At 49.2% G+C, this 25,831-nt stretch overlaps 1 protein-coding gene across 4 annotated transcripts in view; it reads right to left on the bottom strand.

Moving 5' to 3' along the window:
- Nucleotides 1-21,259, bottom strand: part of LOC115083698 (oocyte zinc finger protein XlCOF6-like) — a 35,418-nt gene extending 14,159 nt beyond the window's left edge. The window contains exons 1-2 of one of the 4 annotated variants that reach the window (XM_029587661.1): nucleotides 20,346-21,259; nucleotides 16,371-16,794 (exon numbers count right to left, since the gene is read on the bottom strand). In XM_029587661.1, coding sequence (XP_029443521.1) covers nucleotides 16,371-16,667 — 297 coding nt within the window. In that variant the 5' untranslated portion in view covers nucleotides 16,668-16,794; nucleotides 20,346-21,259. Of the gene's footprint in view, nucleotides 1-16,370; nucleotides 16,919-20,345 lie in introns of those variants that run through there. The other 3 variants (XM_029587663.1, XM_029587664.1, XM_029587662.1) reach the window with 3 other exon arrangements.
- Between the last annotated feature and the right edge of the window lie 4,572 nt (nucleotides 21,260-25,831).

Below are 25,831 nucleotides of genomic sequence, written 5' to 3'. Positions count from 1 at the left end.
TGCTGTGGAAGAATACCCCAAGTATTTCCAAGTGGTACTCACAATTGGTTGAAATTGCTATTATAAGAAAAAAAAACCACTTATTCACTTTGAGAAAAATCAGATAAATATGGGGAAATTTTGGGAGTTTGTGCATAAATAATGTGTATTCATGGTGGGTGATTCCTGTGACTATTTGGGGAATGTTAAGGCAATGTTCTGCGCTTAGTATGGTGAGCCGTGTATTTATGTCAGTATTCATCTGTTAAATAAAGTTTAAAAAAAAAAAGGAAATGGTTAAAAATGAATGAGGGTCCAAGGAAGATAATCAGGGGTTAAAATTTAAAAGCAGCTTCAAAAAGGTGGGTTTTTAGATGGGATTTAAATCAGGCAAGAGAGGGAACTGTCACAGCAGCTCAGGAAGTTTATTCCAAGCACACGATGCAGGCAGGAGGAAAGCACGGAGTCAGGAATTGGGGTTAGAGGAGAAGGGCACAGATAGGAGGAACTTGCATGATGAGGGGAGTGCACGAGGAAGGGTACAGGGAGAGAGGAGAGGGAGTGAGGAGCTGCAGAGTGAAGGCTCTTGTAGGTAAGTAAGAGGAGCTTGAACTGGGAATGGATAAGGAGACAATGTAGTGACGTGAGAAGAGGGGTTATCTGGGTGCAGGGATCGGAGGGGAGAGAGAGGGCTCATGGGGAGAGCGGGGAGGAGCAGGCTGCATTGGTGTAAGCGGGAGGAGATGAGAGAGTGGATAAGGGTTCAGAAAAGAATGGATGGATGTTGATGTTATAGAGAAAGAAATGACTCATTTTAGCAGTGCTATGGATGTGTGTAGAGAAGGAGAGAGAGGAGAGGAAGATGACCGCATGGTTAGGGGTTAAGGGGACTGGAAGGATGGCAGTGCTGTCCAGAGTAATACAGGAACAAGGGAGGAAGAGGGGACCTGGGTTTGGTGGGAAAGATGAGGAGCTCTGTCTGGGCCCCGTTGAGTTTAAGGTGGTGGAGGGACATCCAGGCAGCAATGTCAGACAAGAAGCTGAGATTTGGGACTGGATTCCTGGTGTAGAGGTAAATCTGGGAATCATCAGCATAAAGATGGAATGGAAAACCAGGAGAGGATGGTCGGGGATGGGAGAATAAAACCCTGAAGGTAAGTAAAACATGAAACACTTGTATAAAAATTGGAAAAAAGAGCAACATCTGGAAATCTGTGTAATGCTCACAGTATGGGAAATAAAAGCAAGTTTGCCTGCCGTAAATGGTGTTTTCCTTAGATAGGATGAATAAGTTACGCTGTCAGACGTCCTCCGAGCAGCTAGGCGGAGCATGACAAAGCTGACAGAGCTTTGCTCTGTGTGCAGCTGCACGTTCTTTCCCGCGTGGCACCATCTTCTCCTCAGTCTATTCCAAACCAGTCTGCGAAGTGAGGCGGGCGGGCTAGCATGACTAATTCATCCTGCTATCTACGGAAAACACCGTTTACGGTAAGCAAACTTGCTTTTTTCCCCCGCAGATAAGCAGGCTGAATAAGCCATGCTGTCTGGGAGTCTCCAGCTGAAGGTCGTGTATAGTTCGCGATAAGACCGGGATTGGGGTGTAAGTGTAGAGAAGTCCTCCCGTCCACGATATGAGAAATGCGTCTTGTGCAAGTTGTTTCTGGCTGGGGTAGATCGAGCAGAATATCTGCACCATCCTGTTGCGAAAAGGTCTATGTACGGAACACCCCAAGCTTGGAAGAGAGCCTCTGCCATGTCCTGGTGAAGTTCCCACTCATGCGGATGGAAGATTCTGCTTAATTTCTCTGCTCTGGAGCTCTCCACCCCAGGTAGATAGGTTGCCTGAAGGATGATGAAGTACTCCTCCGCTCATTCTAGGATGCACACCACTTCCCTGCACAGCATCCAGGAACCAGAACCTCCTTTCTTGTTTATGTAGAACATCGCAATCTGATTGTCTGTGTGGACCATGATGTTTCTCCCTCGTAGGATGGCCTCGAACGTATGTATGGTATTCCCTACCGCTCGGAGCTCTAGGAGGTTTATCTGTTGGAGACTCTCCCAGCGGGACATGATCTAAATGGGCTCCCCCACCCCCTGCTTGGGCCATCCATGGTGAGGATCAACTGATGAATCGGGTGGGGGGGGGGGGGGGGAGCGGAGGCCTGACAGAGAGCTGCGGAGCGTAACCACCAGTCGAGGTCCGCTCTCATGCTGCGGGTTAGACTTACTCGCCAGGATAACTGATGTGAGATCTGTGTCCATTGTGCCTTGAGCCCCCATTGAAGGTGCTGTATGTGCAAACGAGTATGTGGCACTACATAGATGGCTGCCGCCATGTGACCCAGCAGAGTCAAGACCTGGCGGGCGGGCGGACGTGTGAGCAGTGTGTGCCCTATCCACCGGAAGGAACACTCTGCCCTGAGCTGTACTTATGCGAGCCACAATGAACTGCAGGTTTTGCGTTGGTTGGAGACTGGATTTTTTTTGTAATTTATGATCAAGCCAAGCCCCTCCAGGCACTGGATTGTAGTCTGGAGGCTGTTCTGAAGGATGGCCAGTCGAGGTGCCACTAGCAACCAGTCAGTCATCGAGGTATGGGAACAACTGGATTGTTTCCTGAGGTGGGCCACTGCTATTGCTAAGCATTTAGTGAAGACTCTCGGGGCAGACGAGAGACCAAAGGGGAGCACATTGAACTGGAAGTGGTGTTTGTTGACCTGAAAAACACAGGTAACGCCAGGAAGAACGGTGCATAGGGATGTGAGAGTACGCATCCTTGAGGTCCAGCAAACACATCCAATCGTTGGGTTGTAGAATAGGAAGGATGGACTTGAGAGATATTATCCTGAATTTTTCCTTTTCAGGAACTTGTTGAGAAGTCTTAAGTCCAGGATTGGGTGGAGTCCTCCCGATTTCTTGGGAATGAGGAAGTAATGGGAGTAGAATCCCTGATTCAGCTGAGAGCTGGAGACCTGCTGGATCAAATGTTGTTGGAGAAAAGTTTGGAGACCTCCTCCTGAAGTCAGCAACAATTCCCTGAGGTGGACTACTGCAGGCTCACTCAGTGGAGAAGATGTGGTGTGTTCTTGAAATTCAGAGAATAGCCCTCTCTGACAATGCTAAGTACCCAAAGGTCAGAGGCGATTGCTTCCCAAGACTGGTAGAAACGGGAAATCCTCCCTCCTACAAAAGTGGCCCAGGTGCCTCTAAAAACCCTGCTGGGTTTTTGTGTTGCTGTTATTCGGGAGTAGGCGCTGCTGTCTCTGGGCTCTCTGCCTGCCGCGATTCTGCTGCGGCTACGATGGCTGAGACTAGGTCTGAGGGTAAGGCAGCGGCCGGTACATGGAACATGGCCTATACGGCCATCTTTGGATAGTACTTTTTGTCACGGATTGCTCTGTGAGGGATGCCAGCAACAATACCGCTATGTTTTGTTCTTTTAATTGGGCCACAGTCTCACAGAGCTTGTCCAGGAGACATGGGAGGTCAGCCAGTTTTTCATGGACATCCTCACGAATGGCACTGGCCCTAAGCCACGCCATCCGTCAAGCGGCTAGGGCTCCTGCTGTAGTACAAGCAGAGGTTTCAAAGGCCTCGTAAAGATATTGGGCGATATAAAATTGGTGTTGCCGGATTTTCGCGTTCAGCATCCCCACCTGGATCACTCTTCTGCCAAAATCGTCCAAGTATTTACAGTTATGCCCTAGAGGGGTGTTCAAATGCAAGCATGACTTTTTATCTCCTTTCATAGCCGATTTGACCACTACGGATGTGTGTGGTAGCTGGACCATGCTGTAGAATGGAAATGGATGCATCTGGAACTTGAGGTCGTTCTTCCGAGAGGTCACTTGCCACAAGAAGGGGGGACTCCCAAGCCTTTGTCACGACAGCATCTAGCACCCCGTGTGAAGGCAAGGTGGTTGGCTTGGCTGGCACTTTGAAGATCTTCAGAATCCCTAAAACTTCAGCGCAAGGATCTGGCAACTTTCGTGTCTCAATGTTAAGCCTGGAGCCCACCGTCTCCACGAATTTTGAATAGGAGAGGTCCTCCGGAGAGAAGGCCGGCTCAGATGGATACCCCGCTGAGTAGCCTAGCGATGTAGGAGGTGAGAGTGGGTGTCCATGAGCTGGGCTGCTGGATCAGGGATCAGGACTGATGTCCTTTTGCAAAGGCAAAGGTGGTCTGCGCTGGGGCGGGGGAGTCCTCACGCGGAACTGGGTGGGACTTGCTGCTCCACTGATCCTCCACGGAGGAGAGGAACTGAGTCAGAATCTTGGAGATTTGAGACATCGCCTTTGAAGCCAAGGTCCCACACTCAGGACAAGGCAACAGGCCCTTTGCTGGGGAATTCCTTAGTGGCAGTGCTACAGCAGGATGTCCAAGACAGGTCCTTGGGACCGGATCCTCACCTGTTCTGTGGAAGCAGATTTCTTGCAACGTTTTTGGAGGGGCTCCTGCAGACATCCCGCCGCTCTCTTCCATCTGGATACTGACGACAAATCAGAATAAATAGGGTCCGAGAAGCGAGAGGAGCCCATGGACCCATAGTCAGACACCGGCTCACTGTCAGAGAAAATGAGATCCGCTAGATCATGGATGATGGTTCCCTGTGGCTCCCCGGCTGGAGGTTGTTCTTGGGAGGTCTTTGCTATTGAAAGGGGTGGATCTTGGTCACCTGTAGATGCCTTTTGTGCCAAGCTGCGCAACGCAATGTGGGCCATCCCGTGTCGATTTCCCTGCTTTTTGGCGATGGTGTGTCGAGCGCCGAATCTCCCCTGTGCTTCGATTTTGACTCATGTGTCGATGCCGCTTCATGTGTGTGGTGCATTGGCGGATGGCTGTGCCAGGGCTTCGGTGCCAGACGACGCAGATCACCTCGATGGATGTATCAGTGCCTCCCCCGACGCTCTCCGCACCTGGTTGATATGGAGGCACTGGGGAACTGAGGGCTAGCCCACCTGACCCCTTTTTGTTTGTCTGGCAGTCCCACGGAGGAGGCTCTTTTAGACGTCTTGGGGCGATACAGACGGGGCCCTGGAAATGAGTGGGCCAATAGGCACTCTGAGCTGGGGGCACAGGATCCACAGTTGCCCTAATGCAGCCAGGCGATCTTGGTGGCGCGTTAGCGCTGGGCCCGGGAGGACATGCGACCGCAGTCCCGGCATGCCACCTGGTTGGGGTCTGGTCTGAGGCACAAATAACAACAGCTGTGCTTGCCGGTGGCTGACACTATTTTACCACACTGGCAGAATTTGAAACCATGTGGTCTCGTGGAATGTTTCTGTTTTGCTTTTTTTGAGAATAGCGCTCTATGAGGAGAGAGAGAAAAGCTTCGCGTGCAACCTGTAGCGCAGAAAGAATAGACTGAGGAGAAGATAGTGCCGCGCGGGAAAGGACGCACAGCCGCACACAGAGCAAAGCTCTGTCAGCTTTGTCAAGATCCGCCAAGCTGCTCAGAGGGACGTCCCAGACAGCATGGCTAATTCAGCCAGCTTATCTGCAGAAAAAATCCTGGATCTAGAGGTAGTCATGGAAGACATGGGAGGGAGTAGGCAGTGGAGTGCCTCAGGGATCTGTATTGGGACCTTAATTTTCAATATATTTATAAATGATCTGGAAAGAAATAAGACGAGTGAGGTAATCAAATTTGCAGATGATATAAAATTGTTCAGAGTAGTTAAATCACAAGCAGATTGTGATAAATTGCAGGAAGACCTTGTGAGACTGGAAAATTCAGCATCAAAATGGCAGATGAAATTTAATGTGGATAAGTGCAAGGTGATGCATATAGGGAAAAATAACCCATGCTATAGTTACACAATGTTAGGTTCCATACTAGGTGCTACCACTCAAGAAAGAGATCTAGGCGTCATAGTGGATAACACATTGAAATCATCGGCTCAGTGTGCTGCGGCAGTCAAAAAAGCAAACAATGTGAATTATTAGAAAGGGAATGGTGAATAAAACGGAAAATGTCATAATGCCTCTGTATCGCTCCATGGTGAGACCGCACCTTGAATACTGTGTACAATTCTGGTCGTCGCATCTCAAAAAAGATATAATTGCAATGGAGAAGGTACAGAGAAGAGCAACCAAAATGATAAGGGGAATGGAACAGCTCCCCTATGAGGAAAGACTAAAGAGGTTAGAACTTTTCAGCTTGGAGAAGAGACAGTTGAGGGGAGATAAGATAGAGGTGTTTAAAATCATGAGAGGTCTAGAACGTGTAGATGTGAATCGGTTATTTAGTCTTTCAGATAACAGAAAGACTAGGACGCACTCCATGAAGTTAGCATGTGGCACATTTAAAACTAATCGGAGAAAGTTCTTCTTCACTCAACGCACAATTAAACTCTGGAATTTGTTGCCAGAGGATGTGGTTAGTGCAGTTAGTATAGCTGGGTTTAAAAAAAGATTGGATAAGTTCTTGGAGGAGAAGTCCATTACCTGCTATTAATTAAGTTGACTTAGAAAATAGCCACTGCTATTACTAGCAACGGTAACATGGAATAGACTTAGTTTTTGGGTACTTGCCAGGTTCTTATGATGCTGGGCTTGATGGACTCTTGGTCTGACCCAGTATGGCATGTTCTTATGAGTTAGTGAAGCTAGAGGAATGGTCTAAAGTCTGGCAGCTGAGATTTAATTTTAAAGAAGAGCAGGATCTGGGGGTGATTGTATCTGATGATCTTAATAGTGGCCAAAAAGGTGACTAAAGCAACAGCAAAAGCCAGAAAGATGCTCGAATGCACAGGGAGAGGAATGGTCAGCAGAAAACGGGAGGTGATATTGCCCCTGCATAGGTCCCTGCTGAAAGCTTAATTGGAATAAGCAAGATGGAGTCGGCCCAGAGGGAGGCTACTAAAATGGTCAGTGGTCTTCGTTCTAAAGCACATGGGGACAGACTTAAAGATCTAAACATGTAAATCCTAGAGGAAAGGCGAGATAGGGGAGATATGAGAGAGACATTTAAATACCTGCAAGGTTTCCATGCACAGGAGGTGAGCCTCGTTCAAAGGAAAGGAGGCTCCAGAACAAGGGGTCATGGGATGAAGGTCAAAGGGGGCAGACTCAGGAGTAAACTTAGGAAATATTTCTTTACAGAGAGGGTGGTGGATGCATGGAACAGCCTCCCAGTGGAAGTGATGGAGGGAAAAACATGATCTTAATTCAAGAAATCATGGAATAAGCACATGGGATCTCTGAGGGAGTGATGGGAATTGTAAAGCTAAGTTATTTGGGTGGATGGGCAGACTAGAGAGCCCTATCGGTCCTTTTCTGCCGTCATATTTCTATGAGATCAGAGCACCAAGGGAATTAGTATAGAGAGAGAAGAGAAGCGGGTCTAGGACAGAGCCCCGAGGTAACCAAGTGATAGTGGGATGGCAGCCGAGGAGGATCCACCAGAAGACATTAAACGTGCAATGAGAGAGGTAAGAAGAGAACCAAGACAGGAGGGAGACCTGAAATCCCAGTGAGGACAGAGCATCAAGGAGGAGATTGTGATCAACAGAGTCAGAGCAGGAGACAGATCAAGGAGGATAAGGACTGAGGGAAGGCCTTTGGGTTTAGCCATGAACAGGTCCTTGGAGACTTTGGCAGGAGCTGTTTCTGGGGAATGTAAAGGACAAAAACCAGACTGGAGTGGATTGGGAATGGCTTGAGATGAAAGAATCAATGTAGAGGCGGTGAACAGCAAGTTCAAGTAGTTTGGAAGTGAAAGAGAGGAGGGAGGAGGAAGCCGGGACGATATTTGGCAGGACAGGTAAGGAGCAGCGAGGGTTTCTGAGGAGTGGGGAGATCACAGCGCATTTCAAAGCAGCAGGAACAGTAACAGTGGAAAGTGATAGATTGAGGATGGGACAGATACAGCTCAGGAGCTGGCGGCAATGGGGTTAGAGGAGCAAGTGCTGCAGGGGTGGCTAACTCTGGTCCCCAAGAGCCACAAACAGGCCAGGTTTTCAGGATATCATAAGAACATAAGAAAATGCCATGCTTGGTCAGACCAAGGGTCCATCAAGCCCAGCATCCTGTTTCCAACAGAGGCCAAACCAGGTCACAAGGACCTGGCAATTACCCAAACACCAAGAAGATCCCATGCCACTGATGCAATTAATAGCAGAGGCTATTCCCTAAGTAAACGTGATTAATAGCCGTTAATAGACTTCTCCTCCAAGAATTATCCAAACCTTTTTTTGAACCCAGCTACACTAACTGCACTAACCACATCCTCTGGCAACAAATTCCAGGGCTTTATTGTACGTTGAGTGAAAAAGAATTTTCTCAGATTAGTCTTAAATGTGCCCTACTTGCTAACTTCATAGAAGTGCCCCCTAGTCCTTCTATTATTCGAAAGTGTAAATAACCGAGTCACATCTATTCGTTCAAGACCTCTCATGATCTTAAAGGCCTCTATTATATCCCCCCTCAGCCGACTCTTCTCCTAGCTGAACAGCCCTAACCTCTTCAGCCTTTCCTCATAGGGGAGCTGTTCCATCCCCTTTATCATTTTGGTTGCCCTTCTCTGTACCTTCTCCATCGCAACTATATCTTTTTTGAGATGCGGTGACCAGAATTATACACAGTATTCAAGGTGCGGTCTCACCATGGAACGAAACAGAGGCATTATGACATTTTCCGTTTTATTAACCATTCCCTTCCTAATAATTCCTAACATTCTGTTTGCTTTTTTGATTGCTGCAGCACACTGAGCCAACGATTTCAAAGTATTATCCACGATGACGCCTAGATCTTTTTCCTGGGTGGTAGCTCCTAATATGGAACCTAACATCGTGTAACTACAGCTAGGGTTATTTCCCACCATGAATATGCATGAGATAGATCTGCATACAATGGATGCAGTGCATACAAATCTATCCCATGCATATTCATGGTGGATATCCTGAAAACCAGGCCCGTTTGTGGCGCTCGAGGACTGGAATTGGCCACCCCTGAAGCAGTGAGTTTGGAGGAGGAGAGAAGATGGGCAGCCTCCGTCACTGTGATTTCAGTAAAGGAATAGAGGGTGGCGGGGGAAGGGAGGGATGTAGAGGTGACCTGGCTGAGAACTCAAGACTAAAAATGACCGAGGTTTAGAAAATCAGTTTTTGGGTTCAACATCTTATTCCTCAATTTGTACATCAGCAACAAAAGACAGAAATCCTTTATAAATTCAATTTTCAATAGAAAAGAAATTTGGTTAATTGGAGGAAGAGATTCCTTGGACATTTGCAAAGCGTCCTCTAAATAATTATTAATCACTTCCCCAGGTGAAATATTATCTCTTGGGAAAGTTGATAATGGAGAAATTACTTACCTGATAATTTCGTTTGCCTTAGTGTAGACAGATGGACTCAGGACCAATGGGTATAGTGTACTCCTGCTAGCAGTTGGAGACGGAGTCAGCTTTCAATCTGACGTCAGCCCCTGGTACATATACCCCTGCAGGAAGTGCAGCTCTTCAGTATTCTCCTCGAAAAGCAAGATTAACTTTGTTTAACTTGAATAACTTGATCGATTAACTTGAACTGGTTGATGTGGACTATAGCTGGAGACCGCCAGTGCCCTCAACCAAGAAACGCCGACACCCGGTAAATATGGGTGTCCTAGTTGAAGGGAAGCTTGGCTTACCCGTGCTTGTCTTGCTCTCGGGGATTGTTCCCCCGAGGTTTCCGTGAATTGCGGCAGCCGTGGACGGGATACTGAGTCCATCTGTCTACACTAAGGAAAGTGAAATTATCAGCTAACTAATTTTTCCATTTCCTAGCGAGTAGCAGATGGACTCAGGACTAATGGGATGTACAAAAGCTACTCCCGAACCGTGTGGGAGGCTGCCCGTGACCCACTTAGTACTGCTCTTGTGAATGCTGTGTCCTCCCGAGCCTGAACATCCAGAAGGTAGAAACTGGAGAAGGTATGTATGAAGGACCACGTCGCCGCCCGGCAAATCTCGGCGGGTGACAGCATCTTGGTTTCCGCCCAGGACACTAACTGGGCTCTAGTGGAATGGGCCTTGAATTGTAGAGGTGGAGACTTGCCTGCCTCTACGTACGCCGCTTTGATTACTTCTTTGATCCAGCGTGCTATGGTTGCCCGCAAGGCCGCTTTGCCTTGTTTCTTCCTGCTATGAAGGACGAATAGGTGGTCCATCTTTGGTATGGATTCCGACCTTTCCAGGTATTGGACTAGGAGTCTTCCGATGTTAAAATGGCGAAGACGAATTGCCTCCTGCCGATTTTCTAGCGGGCAGTCAAATGCTCCATTTTCTGCGGTCACCCAGAATGAGGGACTCCATACGACGGGGCAAGTCTCAGTTTGAAAACCTTTGTGCAGCAGCTGACAAAACTAGAGGGATGATCTCCAAGCTCTACGCTCTTCTTGTTGTGGCTGATGAGACCCCATTTCCCCACACAGGAGCCTGGGAACAAGACCTGGGCTTGACGTTAACTAAAAAAGACTGGCTTCACATATATCGACAGGCCCGCCGGTGCTCCGTTTCAGCCCTCTACCAGGAAAATTGCTATAAAATGATAACTCGCTGGTATCTCACTCCTCATCTCCTACTCCGGCGGTACCCTCATCTGGATGTGCAGTGCTGGCGGGGCTGCGGCCACCTGGGGACTTTCTTTCATATCTGGTGGCAATGCCCGAAAGTAATGGGCCTCTGGTCCGCAGTAGCAGCATGGCTGGAGAGTATTTTGGGTGTTTCTGGACTGTATGAGGCTAGTTTTATGCTTCTTCACCACCCACCTTTAACCTTACGAAAGACTCACATTCTCTTATGCCATCAAGTTTTTACTGCAACCAGATTAACAATTGCACAAGTATGGAAACAAGCAGCAGTACCCTCGTTGGCGGTGGTACAGCATAGAGTTCATCATTCTTGCAAGCTGGCGGCGATCACGGCGGATCTTCGAGCGGACGTCTCCAAGTTTCGAGAGGTTTGGTCTCCTTATCTACATTGGGAACAACAACAAACTTTGCCTCAGACCGGGTAGTCGCCTGCCTTCATCAGGTTATACTAGTTGGTTAATACGGGGTTTTCCTGTTTTGTCTCTTTTTTTCGATGCTGCCACTATCTTTGCATTGCTACTGTTTCTGGACCTCGAACCCAGTTATCTTCAAAGCACATGGATGAAGGGTGGGAGGGGGGGGAGTTTCTTTGGAGGGGGGGGTAAGCGGCACTGATTCTGTATTTCACCTGTTTTGATGTTGTGAACTGTTGTGCTGCCTATTTTGTATTCTTTTTGATAACCCAATAAAACTATTAGTACAAAAAAAAAAAATGGCGAAGACGGCGAGATTCTTCTGAGTCCTTATGCTCATCTGGAGATGGCAGTGAGAAACCACTTTTGGGAGGAAGCAGGGGACCGTGCACAGCTGTATGGATCCTGGTGTGAACCTGAGGAACGGTTCTCGGCAGGATAGGGCTTGAAGTTTGGAGATGCGACGTGCCGAACATATTGCCTCTAGGAATGCAGTCTTCAAGGTTAGCAGTCGTAGGGACAGACCGCGGAGAGGTATGAAGGAGGATCCCGCTAGGAAGTCTAGTACTAGACTGAGGTTCAATAGGGGTACCGGCCACTTTAGTGATGGTCGGATCTGTTTGACTCCTCTCAGGAAGTGGGAGACATCCGGATGAGTTGCTAGGCTGATGCCTTCTACTTTGGCTCCGAAGCAGGCCAATGCGGCCACCTGAACCTTGATGGAGTTGAGAGCCAACCCCTTCTGTAAGCCGTCCTGCAGGAATTCCAGGATCGTGGGAATTTTGACTGTCCGCAGAAGGATGTCGCGGTCTTCACACCAGGCTTCCAATATTCTCCATATTCATATGTAGGTTAGCGATGTGGAGAACTTGCGTGCTTGGAACAAGGTGTCAATCACTACCCTCGAGAATCCGCTCTTCTTCAGGCATGTCCTCTCAATGGCCAGACCATAAGAGAGAATTGAGTTGGGTCTTCATGGACGATCGGTCCTTGTTGGAGCAGATCCCTGTGTGGAGGTAGAGGGCTCCCCATCATGAGTCTTCGCATGTCTGCGTACCACGGCCTTCTTGGCCAGTCCGGAGCCACTAGAAGTACTAGCCCCCTGTGGTGTTCTATCTTGTGGATGATCTCGCTCACTAGTGGCCACGGGGGGAACGCATATAGCAGGTCTTCCTGTCGCCAGGTCTGGACGAGGGCATCGATCCCTTGGGATTGTGGTTCTCGTCTGTGACTGAAGAAGTTGGGAACTTGGGCGTTGGACCGGGTTGCTAGGAGATCCATGGCTGGGGTTCCCCAGCGGTTTACTATCGACCTGAAGGCAGTGGTCGTCAGCATCCATTCCCCTGGGTCTAGACTTTCTCTGCTGAGGTAGTCCGCAGTGACATTGTCTTTTCCCGCGATGTGGGCGGCTGAGATCCCTTGTAGGTTTGCTTCCGCTCACGTCATTAGGAGATCTATTTCTAGGGACATCTGTTGGCTTCTGGTTCCTCCCTGGCGGTTGATGTAGGCAACTGTTGTGTTGCTGTCCGACATGACTGACAGAATTGCCCCAGAGTCTGTGACTGAACTGTAGGCAGGCTAGTCTGACCGCCCAGGCTTCCAGTCGGTTGATGTTCCATCCCGACTCTTCCTTGTCCCATTGCCCTTGGGCCGTCACTTCCTGACAGTGGGCTCCCCACCCTTGTAGATTCGCGTCCATGGTGAACATGATCCAGGTTGGTGGGGATAGCCTTACTCCCTTGCGCAGATGGTCTTCTTTTAGCAACCATTAGAGCTGGTTCCGCATGTACTCTGGGAGCTGGAGGCGAATGGAGTAGTCCTGAGACATCGGGTTCCATCGTGATAGTAGGGAGCGCTATAGTGGCCGCATATGAGCTCTTGCCCATGGAACCACTTCCAGGGTTGATGTCATGAGGCCAAGTACTTGGAGGTAGTCCCATACTTTGGGGCGAAAAGTTCTTAGCAGATTACGCAATTGGCTCATCAGCTTTCTTCTCCTTGTAGGAGGAAGAATGACCTTGTCTTGTCTGTTGTCGAACCGGACTCCCAGGTATTCCAGAGATTGGGAGGGCTGCAGACAGCTCTTGTTTGTATTGATAACCAACCCAAGATACTCCAGTAGAGTCTTGACTCTGTTGGTTGCCTGATGACTTTCCTCTGGAGATTTTTCCCTGATCAGGCAATTGTCCAGACATGGATGTACGAGGATTCCTTCTTTCCTCAGTGTTGCCGCCACTACAACCATGATTTTGGTGAACGTCCGAGGGGCTGTGGCTAGGCCGAAGGGTAGCGCCCGGAACTGGTAGTGGTAGTCCAGGATCGTGAAGTGTAGAAAGTATTAATGCTCGTGATGGACTGGGATGTGCAGGTAGGCTTCTGACAGGTCCAGGGATGTAAGGAATTCTCCCGGTTGTATCGCCCTTATGACCAAGTGCAGGGTTTCCATGCGGAAGTGTGGAACCCTCAGGTAGCGGTTGACCGACTTGAGGTCCAGTATGGGCCGGAACGTTCCCTCTTTCTTGGGGATGATAAAATAGATGGAATAGTGCCCAGTATTTTGCTGTTGCATAGGCACCGGCGTTATGGCCTTCAGGGCAAGCAATTTGGCAAGTGTGGTTTCCACTGCCGTCCTCTTGATGGATGCGTGGCAAGGAGATTTCACGAACTGTCTGGAGGGATGTTGTAAAAGTCTAGATAGTATCCCTCGCAAATGATGGTTAGGACCCACTTGTCCGCTGTTATCTCGACCCATCTTTGGTAGAATAGGGCAAGCATGCTCCCTATGGCTTCTTCCTGTGGATGGGTCAGCTGATTCTCATTGTGGGGTGTGGCTGGGGCCTGCGCCGGAGCTGACTCTCCTCTTGTTGTCCGAAAGGACTGGCCCCTGCCTGCGGGGCGAGGAGCTTGATATGTACTCTTGTAGGGTCTAAATGCTGTGAACCTCTGCCCTTAGGTAAACGGGGAGAGGGGCGTTGGCTTCTTTTTTTCTTGTCCTCCAGTGGCCAAGGTACTGGGGATTTGCCCATTTGTCGGCTAACTTCTCCAGCTCGCTTCCGAACAGGAGGGCTCCTTTAAAGAGCATTCTCGTGAGTTTTGTCTTGGAAATCACATCAGCTGACCAGCTTTGGAGCCAGAGTTGCCTTCTGGCTGCCACTATGGATGAGACGTCCCTGGCTGAGGTGCGCACCAGATCGAAGGTCGCAACCGTGAGGAAGGATATTGGTGGTTCTAGTGCTTCGACGTGCGTGGTGGCGTTCCTGGTCATTGATAAGCAGGCGTGTGTCACCACGGCACAGCAGGCCGCAATCTGCAGTGACATAGCTGATACGAACGACTGTTTAAGGATGGATTCCTAGCGTCTGTCCTGGGCATCGAGTGCCACTCCTCCCTCGACTGGAATGGTACTGCGCTTTGTGTCCGCACAGACCATGGCGTCCACTTTGGGGAACACCAGGAGATCTTTGGCTGAGGGTTCCAGTGGGTATAGGGCTTCCAGGGCCTGTCCCCCTTTGAAACTGGCCTCCGGGGCATCACATTCTAGGTCGATCAGCTGTTGTACGGCATGCAGCAATGGGAATTGGCGGGAGGCCTGACGGAGCCCTTCTAGGAGAGGGTTGGTCTTCGGTTCCCCTGTGGCACTTGTGCCTGGGATGGTGAGCTCCTTCAAACTGAGAGACACGAAATCTAGTAGCTCATCTTTGGAGAAGTAACGCCTCATGGTTTGGTAAGGTTCCGTTCCCGGAGCGATTTCCCCTTCCTCCAGGGAGTCTTGATCTTCGTCCGAGGTGTCCGTGTCCCCTATGGCAAGGCTTTTGGCCGGGGGAGGCATGTCTCTGGGGGGCCTAGAGGGCCCTGGGAGGCTAGGGTCCTCTGGTGGATGATGTGTCTGTGTCATTGGTGGTGCCGGTTGCATGTGGACAAAGGTTTGCAGACCCTTAAAGAATTCTACCCAGGAGAAGGATCCTGGGTCTAGGTTGAAAGCCGCTGTGTTCCCCAGGAGCCCCGTTTGAGGGGGGGGGGGGTTGCACTGGGTATAGAGAGGTCCGGTGTACTATCGGTGGATCCGGATTCTTGTACTGGCTGGGGAGAGCCTTGTCCTGGTTCTCCCAGAGTCTCCTCGCACTGTAGACACAGGGCTGTGGCCTCCTTGTGCTGTGCTGCTCTTATGTGGCAGGCTGGGCAGAGGGCTTGTGCCTTGGTTTTCTTGGCCAGTGGTGCCATGTTTTGTGCCCGTAGGTCGTTAAAACCCCGGTCTGTGCGTTTAATGTGCGAGCCGGGAGGCTTAGTTATGCGCTCCGAGTGCGCCAAAAATGTGCGTGTAGGCTGGGATGCGCGCTCACTAAGATACGAACGCCACTGTGCACACAGCCTTAACTTGTGCGCCCAGCACGTGTCTGAGCGCACGGCTTAGTTAGGCAGACAGAGCGGCGATCAAGGGGAAATGGGGTAGGCGACCATGCGGGCAAGATGGCGACCACCCCGGAGGATCTCCACGTGGGAGGGCCCTCGAATCGAATTGGGGTCTAGCCCGGACTGGGAGGATCAACCCGATGGTACAGACGCCGGCTGGCAATCTGTGCAGCTGTCCGAGCCTCGGAGACCGGAGACTTAGAGAAAGTTTTCTACCTTACCTTGTCTCAGCATTTCCCGGTCTCGTTCCAGGCAGTCTCCAGCTGCGGGGGGAGAGGGAAAGGTACTGCCGTGCTCAATATTGCACCCGCTGCCTCTCAGCCACTCCCGTTGCCGGGGGCTAAGTCCACGCCGGGAACCGGCTACCGGACCGAGGCCTACCTCTGAGTGATCTCGAAAATCACCTCAGGAATTCTCAACTGGGGGGAGGGACCCTTAGGTATCACTACAGGAGAGCGGGGCTCGTCTGGAGAGATAAGATTTCCTCTTTGTTTGGAGTTTTTTCTCTTCTTTGGTTTGAATACTGTAACGCTGTGCAAGCATGTATAGAGTTCCGAACTGCTAGGGAGACTCAGAAATACAGACCTTCCTGCACGGGTATATGTACTAGGGCTGACGTCAGATTGAAATCTGACTCTGTCTCCAACTGCTATCAGGAGCACACTATACCCATTGGTCCTGAGTCCATCTGCTACACGCTAGGAAATTCTAAAATATTTTTCTTTTGGAAACAAACTAAAGTTCTGGATCTAGAGGCAGTCATGTAGGAAGCTGACTTGGGTGTAGGGGCTGTCACACTCTCCTCCGTTTCTGAAATCACAGCAGGGAAACTGCCCTTAATAATCTCCCCTGGTGAAATATTATCTTTTGGGAACGTTGATAATTATAAAATATATTTTTCCTTTGGAAACATTTTATAACTTCTAAATTTTCCTTCTGAGTGAAACACTATCTTGAACGGAGATAGAAGAATTTGAGAATAAATGTCCCACCTTGTTCTCCAGCACCTGCAGCCGTTTAAAATAAGCAGAGATTTTCTTCTCCTGTGTCACTGAGCGCAGCTCCAGCGAGGAGATTTCCCCTTGAATCCTTTCCAACTTGCTATTAATTGTCGCTTCCAGCCGCTCCAGAACCATCCACAAAGAGTCCAAAGTTCTGGGCTGCAGTGGATCTGGGAAGGGAGACACAGCCACATCTGTAACATTTTCTGATCTTGGGGGATCAGCCAGAGGCTGCACCGAGGAGGGATCTGGCTCTGGAGAAGGCAGAACTCCCAATGCTGTCTTCATAACCTTCCTGTGCTGCTCTAGGCAAGGTGTCTGATCTCAGACTGTGACCGCTGTACCCTCGCAGGTCTGGATCCCATCACTGAAGTCCCAGAGCCAACTAAACTATCCATCGGTCCGACAGGAACATCTGTAAGAGACAGGTGATAATTTCCCTTTCTATTCGATATAGTAAGCAGATGCAGGTTGGGCTGAGGACAAGGGAAAAAGAATCTGGAGAGTTAACTCCCTCCTGTACCAGGAACTTTGGGAAATAACACAAAATCCTGCAAAAAAACACACTTTGTATCAAACCCACAGCTGAACAGCACTAAAACTTAACACACATAGCTACAATCTAATCTATGAAATGGCAATATTGGAACATAAGACTCGCCATATTGGGTCAGAGCAAAGGTTTATCAAGCCCAGAATCCTGTTCCCAACAGTGCCAAGCCAGGTTACAAGTACCTGGTAGGAACCCAAGGGGTAGATAGATTCCAGGCTGCTTATCCCAAGAATAAAGCAGTGGATTTCTGCAACTGAATCTTAAAATAATGGTTAATGGACATTTCTTCCAGGAACTTGGCCAAACCTTTTTGAAAATGCAGTTACACTAACAGCTTTCACCACATCCTCTGGCAATGAATTCCAGAACTTAATTATGCGTTGAGTAAAAAAATATTTTCTCTTACTAGTTTTAAATGTATTACCTAGTAACTTCATTGCGTATCTCCTGGTGTTCGTACTTTGTGAAAGATTAAACAACTGATTAACGTTTACTCATTCCATTCCACTCATTATTTTATAAACCTCTATCATATCTCTCCTCAGCCGTCTCTTCTCCAAGCTGAAGAGTCCTAACCTTTTTAGCCTTTCTTCATAGGAGAATCGTTCCATATCCTTTATCATTTTGATCGCCCTTCTCTGTACCTTTTCTAATTCTACTATATCTTTTTTGAGACATGGAGAACAGATCTGCACAAAATACTCAAGATGAGGTCGCACCATGGAGTGATGCAGAGGCATTATGATATTCTCTGTTTTATTCTCCATTCCTTTCCTAATAATCCCTAGCATTCTATTTGCTTTCTTGGCTGCTGCTGCTGCACACTGAGCAGAAGATGTCAATGTATTTTCAATGCCACCTAGATCCTTTTCCTGAATGGTGACTCCTAATGTGGACCTTGCCTTATTTAGCTATAAGTTGGGTTACTCTTCCCTAAGTGCATCATTTTGCAATTGTCCGTATTAAGTTTCATTTGTCATTTGCATGCCCAGTCTCCCAGTTTTGCAATGTGCTCTGGCAGTTTCTCACAGTTCTCTTGTGATTTAACAATTTTGAATAATTTTGTGTCATTGGCAAATTTGATCACCTCACTTGTTCATATTTCCAGGTTATTTAGAAATATATTAAAAAGCAGTGTCCCACTCCACTATTCAAATTTTCCGTTGGGAAAATTTAACATTTAGCCCTACTCTCTGTTTTCTATCTTTTAATCAGTTGGCAATCCACAATAGGACACTGTCCCCATCCCATGACTTTTAATTTCCTAAGAAATCTCTCATGAGGGACTTTGTCAAATGTTTTCTGGAAATCCAAATACACTGTATCAACTGGCTCACCTTTATCCACATATTTTGCGCAGTTAAACAAATGTAGCAAATTTGTGAGGTAAGACTTCCCTTGGCTAAATCCATTTTAGCTTTGTCCCATTTAATGTCTATATGTTTAGCAATTTTGCTCTTCATGATAGTTTCTACCATTTTGCCTGGCACAGTTGTCAGACTCACTGGTCTGTAGTTTCCTGAATCACCTCTTGATCCCTCTTTAAAAACTGGCATTACACTATCAACCCTCCAGTCATCAGGTACGATAGATGATGTTATTGATAGTTTACAAATTTCCAATAGCAGGTCTGCAATTTCTTTTCTCAGTTCTTTCAGCATTCTGGGATGTATACCATCTGGTCCAGGTGATTTCCTACTCTTTAGTTTGTCAATTAGCCCTAGTACATCTTCCAGGTTCACTGTGATTTGTTTCAGTTCCTCTGAATCATCACCTTTGAATAGCATTTCTGGCATGGGTGTATCCCTTACATTTTCCTGAGTGAATACTGAAGCAAAGAATTAATTTAGTCTCTCTGCTATGGTTTTGTCATCCCTAAGTGATCCTTTTATGCCTTGATCATCTAAAGGTCCAACGGACTCCCTCGCACACATTTTTACCTCAAATGTATATTTTCACTCAGTGCACAAACCATGGAATCTGTTGTTAGAAAGCATGGTTACGGCAAATAACATAGTGGGGTTCAAAACAAGACTGGAAAATTTCTGAAGGAAAAGTCCATCACCAGTTTTAGCAGTGCTCACTGTCAGCTGATTGTGCTTTTTCTAATACTCACTAACTGTAGTAGGAGTAGCCTAGTGGTTAGAGCAGAGAGCCTTAAACCAGGGATAAAATCCCACTGTCACGCCTTGTGAACTTAGGCAAGTCACTTTACCTTCCTTTGTCTCAGGTACAAACATAAATTGTAAATCCTCTGTGGACTGGGAAATATCCACAGTAACAACGTAATCCGCTTTGAAATGCCAAGAAGCAGAATATAAATAAAAATAAACTATTTTATTTATTTTTATTTATATTCTGTACCCCTCCCTCTCACCCCCTAGCAACCCCTCCCTGAAAGTACCCGTGCCTTAATGTACCCCTTTTCACTCTACCCCTCCCGCCCCTCTCCCCCTGCTCCCTCCCTCCTTACTCCCCCCTCACTAGCTTTTAACTATACATATGTGCACTTGCCTCCTCATACTGTAAATAAGCCCTCATATGCTAATTTCTCAAGTGTACATGCCTCGTTTAATTTGTTTATAAGTTCTTTTGCATATTTAACCCTAACTTGAATGCAAAAAGTTGTAATTCTGCTGTTGACTCTCTTCCTTTGTATTTTGCATATTACCCAGTTAACCCCTCCCTTGTTCATTGTAATTTCCTTTCTCAGTTACTTGTAAACCGACATGATGTGTCCTACGAATGCCGGTATAAAAAAGTGTTAAATAAATAAATAAATAAATAAATAAACTACATAGAGTTAAGAGTTGCAGCAGAGCTAGAAGTTATAGACATAGAAGGTTGCATAAAGGACAAATCTCAGGTTTATGTATCCAAGTAAAATTGTGAGCTTTGATAGGAGCCTCTCGTGGGCTAACTCCCCTCTTCTCTCTTTACCGGGGTGGTGCTTAGCCCCTCACTCAGCTCCTATTCAAGCCACCTGGTCTTGTGGAGATTTTTGACCCCCTAAGTCCTAACATTTTAATGCTCAAGTTTTTGAAAGCCAAATTACTGGGAAACCAAAGGCAGCAATCACAGTACCTCGTGAGGACGATTGAATTCAGGGTGGAAAGGCTATTGGAATTCCGAATTAAAGGCCCACCCCCCCACCCCGCTTTGCTTTCCCTCCCCTGCTCCCTGTGCAGAGCCCCCTGCCTGGAGCTCCTCACACTCAGCGCTGCTGCTTCTGCTAGAAAATGTCACAGGGACACCGGGAAGAGAACAGGCTGGAAAGGCACCGCTTACCCTCCGGGGCTGAGCTTCACTGCAATCGCTTATTTCTCGTTAAAAAAAAAAAAGTAAATTGCTTTGTTATGAATACGGGGGGGAGGGGGGATGAAACAGCTCTCGCCACCGCCCCTTGTACTGACCTGCTCCTCCAGGCTGGGCCGCTGCTTCCCTTGCGTCATCACTCTGTGACTGCGGGCTGAGCTGCTATTTCCCATCCGTCATCACTCTGTGACTGCGGGCTGGGCTGCTGTTTCCCGTCCGTCATCACTCTGTGACTGCGGGCTGAGCTGCTATTTCCCGTCCGTCATCACTCTGTGACTGCGGGCTGGGCTGCTGTTTCCCGTCCATCATCACTCTGTGACTGCGGGCTGAGCTGCTTCCCTTGCGTCATCACTCTGTGACTGCGGGCTGAGCTGCTATTTCCCGTCCGTCATCACTCTGTGACTGCGGGCTGGGCTGCTGTTTCCCGTCCGTCATCACTCTGTGACTGCTGGCTGGGCTGCTGTTTCCCGTCCGTCATCACTCTGTGACTGCTGGCTGGGCTGCTGTTTCCCGTCCGTCATCACTCTGTGACTGCGGGCTGGGCTGCTGTTTCCCGTCCGTCATCACTCTGTGACTGCTGGCTGGGCTGCTGTTTCCCGTCCGTCATCACTCTGTGACTGCTGGCTGGGCTGCTGTTTCCCGTCCGTCATCACTCTGTGACTGCGGGCTGAGCTGCTATTTCCCGTCCATCATCACTCTGTGACTGCGGGCTGGGCTGCTGTTTCCCGTCCGTCATCACTCTGTGACTGCGGGCTGGGCTGCTGTTTCCCGTCCGTCATCACTCTGTGACTGCGGGCTGGGCTGCTGTTTCCCGTCCGTCATCACTCTGTGACTGCTGGCTGGGCTGCTGTTTCCCGTCCGTCATCACTCTGTGACTGCGGGCTGGGCTGCTGTTTCCCGTCCGTCATCACTCTGTGACTGCTGGCTGGGCTGCTGTTTCCCGTCCGTCATCACTCTGTGACTGCTGGCTGGGCTGCTGTTTCCCGTCCGTCATCATTCTGCGACTGCTGGCTGGGCTGCTGTTTCCCGTCCGTCATCACTCTGTGACTGCGGGCTGGGCTGCTGTTTCCCGTCCGTCATCACTCTGTGACTGCTGGCTGAGCTGCTATTTCCCGTCCGTCATCATTCTGCGACTGCTGGCTGGGCTGCTGTTTTCCCGTCCGTCATCACTCTGTGACTGCTGGCTGAGCTGCTATTTCCCGTCCGTCATCACTCTGTGACTGCTGGCTGGGCTGCTGTTTCCCGTCCGTCATCACTCTGTGACTGCTGGCTGAGCTGCTATTTCCCGTCCATCATCATTCTGCGACTGCTGGCTGGGCTGCTGTTTCCCGTCCGTCATCACTCTGTGACTGCTGGCTGAGCTGCTATTTCCCGTCCATCATCATTCTGCGACTGCTGGCTGGGCTGCTGTTTCCCGTCCGTCATCACTCTGTGACTGCGGGCTGAGCTGCTATTTCCCGTCCGTCATCACTCTGTGACTGCTGGCTGGGCTGCTGTTTCCCGTCCGTCATCAATCTGTGACTGCTGGCTGGGCTGCTGTTTCCCGTCCGTCATCACTCTGCGACTGCTGGCTGGGCTGCTGTTTCCCGTCCGTCATCACTCTGTGACTGCGGGCTGGGCTGCTGTTTCCCGTCCGTCATCACTCTGCGACTGCTGGCTGAGCTGCTATTTCCCGTCCGTCATCATTCTGCGACTGCTGGCTGGGCTGCTATTTTTCGTCCGTCATCACTCTGCGACTGCTGGCTGGGCTGCTGTTTTCCGTCCGTCATCACTCTGCGACTGCTGGCTGGGGCTGCTGTTTCCCGTTTGTCATCACTCTGCGACGCTGGCTGAGCTGCTGTTTCCCGTCCGTCATCACTCTCTGACTGCTGGCTGGGCTATTTCCCGTGCGTCATAATTCTGTGACTACTGGCTGGGCTGCGGCTTCCATGTGTCGTCATTCTGCGTCTGCTGCTTCCCGTGCTTCTTCACTCTGTGACTGCTGCCAGATAGCCGGTTACTTCGATACATATTCGGCTGTCTGGCGACGTCACCCCTACATAGCCTCCACTTTTAGAAACGCCCTTCTGAAACGTTGGCACTGCAGTCTCTCCAGGGCAGGGGGAACGCCTGCAGTGACCACGATCAAGAGCAGCACAGCTCCTGCACAAACTCCGGCATTAATCTGAGACTGCTGGCGGGACTGCCTGGGCAAGAAAAAAGGAGCCAAAGCCAAAAGCTGATTTTCAGTGCACACTTTTAATGCTTAGGTTAAGTTTTTTTTTTTTAAACTCCAGCTACAATAAGCTAATAATATGCTAATGCATCTGGAGTTCAAACCATTTTAACGCAGAGCAGGAGGAGCAGCAGGCCCAGTAGGAGGAAGAGGGTGGCACCATCATCATGGGCTCCTGCTGCGGAAAGGTGCATTAAGGCGAAAGCGATGGATGGTTCTCGGAGATCATCACTGCAGGCGTTTCACAGGGCCATTCCTTTATTCCACTTTGCTCCCCCTGCCCCAGAGAGCTTGCAGTGCCGACTTTTCACAATGTTCTTTCTACAATTGGCAGCTCTGGAGTGGTAACCGCACCAGATAGCCGGGTATGTACTGACATGTCCGGTTATCTGGCAGCTGCTTCCCACTGCCCAATAGACGGATACATTGATACTTATCCGGCTAGGTGGTGGCAGCGGCTGCTGCTACTCCCCGACCTGGACATTTTTTTTCCCTTTTATAAATATTTTTTTTCTATCGCACTGCAAACTTAACTCCAGTCTTGAGCCAGGCGTTGTTTCCAGTGCTAAAGAAGGTGCTCTGGGAAGTAATACTTAATGCCCTTATTTGCATGGGATTTCCACCTGAGGGCGCTAAGTATTACACTCCTTGAGGTTCGCACATTTTCTGTGCGCAAAACTCCTTCCTGCATCAGGAATTTTTTTTGGATGGAGAAAAGGCACGCCCAAGTGAGGGTAAAACCGTGTGTTCAGCTGAATGCACGTTTATTCCTTCGGCCTGAGTGGGAGGAGCAGCAGGCTGAGAAGGAGGAAGAGGGCGGTGCCAGAAAGGAGAGGCAGTGAGCTGACCCAGGGGTCCTGCAGCAGGACAAGCACATTAATGTTAAAAATAGCACATTGACAAAAATTATTGGTTTTCCCCGAGGTTGACGGGTTTATTGCCATAGGAACTGTTGCGCGCAGGGGGTGGACCCTTGGCCAAGGGTGGAATGGCTCCTGAAAGGGAACAGGAGGTAACTGGCCCCAGCGGGCGGAGCACTGAAGGAGGCAGAGGCTAGGTAGAGCTTCACCACTGGAAGCCCGAGGTCCTCCTGGGAGGAGCCCGTAGGGACCCATGCCGCTTGGACTTAGGTGGGCCTCGCAGGGTCTCCTGGGAGAATGATAGTCCGGCGTGCCCACAGACACAGAAGGAGTGAAGTCAGGTTCGAGCTGGAGCAAGGAGAACCAGAACAGAGTTGGTGACGACAAGGCAAGGAACAGAGCCAGAATCTGGAAGCGTGGTCAGGCAGGCAAAAGGTCAATCTCCATAGATCAGTCTGAGGAGTAGTCACCGAAGCAAGGGTCAGATGTCTTTGAGGCAGGGGGACGAGTAGATCAGGAACAGGCTGGGTCTTGAGGAAGGCAGCAGACAGATGAGTCAGGACCTAGCGAGGGTCATAGACAGGCAGATCAAGAACAAGCCAAGGTCAGTACGAGGGTACTACCTGGGAAAGCAGATAGATGAACACAGGAACAGACAGGACTCAGGAATGAGACTAGGAACAAACACAAAGACAATCTAGCAGAGTACTAACCCAAAGCAGTGCTTGATCTTCATCCTGCCGGGCCATGTCTCTGGCCATCAGCAGGAACACAGAAGATAGGACGGAATGGTCAGACAGGAGTGCAGTCCAGGGCGAGCAGCTGAACAAGGCAGATATATTCCAGTTCCAGTCAGGTCTAGTCAATGTAGATGTTCTTGGAATTTTTGAAGTGGAAGCTAGGACCCACAAGCTTCGAAACGAGTGTTCTTGGATTCAGCGATGTGTGGGCTGGGACCCACGAACGAGAAATCAATTCTAGGAAGCGCCAAGAGTGGGACTTGAACCCATGACCTTCGGATCAAGGTCTCTTCACCTTAGGCACTGCGCCAAGGCAAGGAAGTGCAGTCAGGAACTTCCTTATATCGTAGCTCAATCGGGGTGTGCCGCGGAACCCGGTCCCGCCCTCGGCCCTACAAGTCTCGGGGCACGCCGCGTGCACACGCGTATGGGCATGGCTAGCATGGAGGAAGACACCGAACCTCGGCGTGAGGCCTGGCGTGCAGTGGAAGGCCCAGCGACCGCCGCCGGGGCCTAGCTGGACTAGCAACCACTGCAAGGGAGGTCGCCCCGGGACCTGCTGAGAAACTATGCAGGTGAGCGGTCCCATGCGCGGGACGGCCGCCGGCGGGGCACGTAACAGGAACTAGGGTTCAAAGGGTTCAGAAAACTTGAAGAATGAAGATTTGGCAGCTGGGATTCAATGCCAGGAAGTGCAGTCTTGCATCTGAGATGTGGTAATCCAAAAGACTGGTATGTGATTGGGGGGTGAAAGACTGATGTGCTTGGACTAAGAGAGCAATCCTGGAGTAACAGTGGTGATCTGAAGATGTGAAGCAGTGTGTACAAGGCGATAGCTAAAGCCAGAGGAATGCTGGGCTACATTGAGAGAGGAATAACTAGTAAGAAAAAGGTGATAATACCTTTGTACAAGTCCTTGGTGAGGCCTTACCTGGTGTATGGTGTTCAGTTCTGGAGCCTGTATCTCGAAAAGGATAGAGACTGGATGGAAGTGGTCCAGAGAAAGACGACCAAAATGATGCAGGGTATTAGAAGATTTAAAAGGAGAGACTGAAGGATCTAAATATGTATAGCCTGGAAAAGAGGAGGTGCAGGGAGATATGATTCAGACCTTCAGGTATCTGAAAGTTTTTAATGATACACGAAATTTGAACCTGTTCCGTTGGAAAGGAAACAGTCAAACTAGTGGTCATGAAATGAAACTCCATTGGGGGATGATTCAGAACCAATGTCAGGACATTTTTTTTTTTTAAGAGAGGACTGTGGATGCCTGGAATGCCCTTCCAGAGGAGGCGGTGAAGACAAAAACAGTCAAAGAATTCAAAGGGGCATATGACATACATTGTGGATTTCTAAAAGCTAGAAGATGGAAATGAAGAAAAGGGTACATGGGAGTAACTTGCTGGTGCAGTGGTTACTACCCTTAACCAATTGTCTTAAAGCTTTTGATGCAACTGCAAGATTGCTCTCAGCTTCAACAGCTAGGGGGAAAGGGGAATTGGATTTAGACAATAACCCTCAAGGGCCTTGACGTTTATGGTCTGGGGAACTGATAAGCATGGGAGAAACCTGCATAGAGCAGCAGTTACCACCCTTAACAGAAGGCATGGGATTATTACTCTTAACCAATAAGCCTTGATGCTTTTGATGCAACTACAACATTGCTTTCCACTTTGACATGGGGAGGGGGTGAGGAATTGGATTCAGAAGACAACCAACATGAGCCATGTTTTTTACAGTTTGGGGTACTGATACAAGACATAGGTGAA

This window comes from Rhinatrema bivittatum, chromosome 2 (assembly GCF_901001135.1).
Source record: "Rhinatrema bivittatum chromosome 2, aRhiBiv1.1, whole genome shotgun sequence".
NCBI classification, from domain to species: Eukaryota; Metazoa; Chordata; class Amphibia; order Gymnophiona; family Rhinatrematidae; genus Rhinatrema; species Rhinatrema bivittatum.
This window is presented reverse-complemented; position numbering and strand designations above follow the sequence as displayed.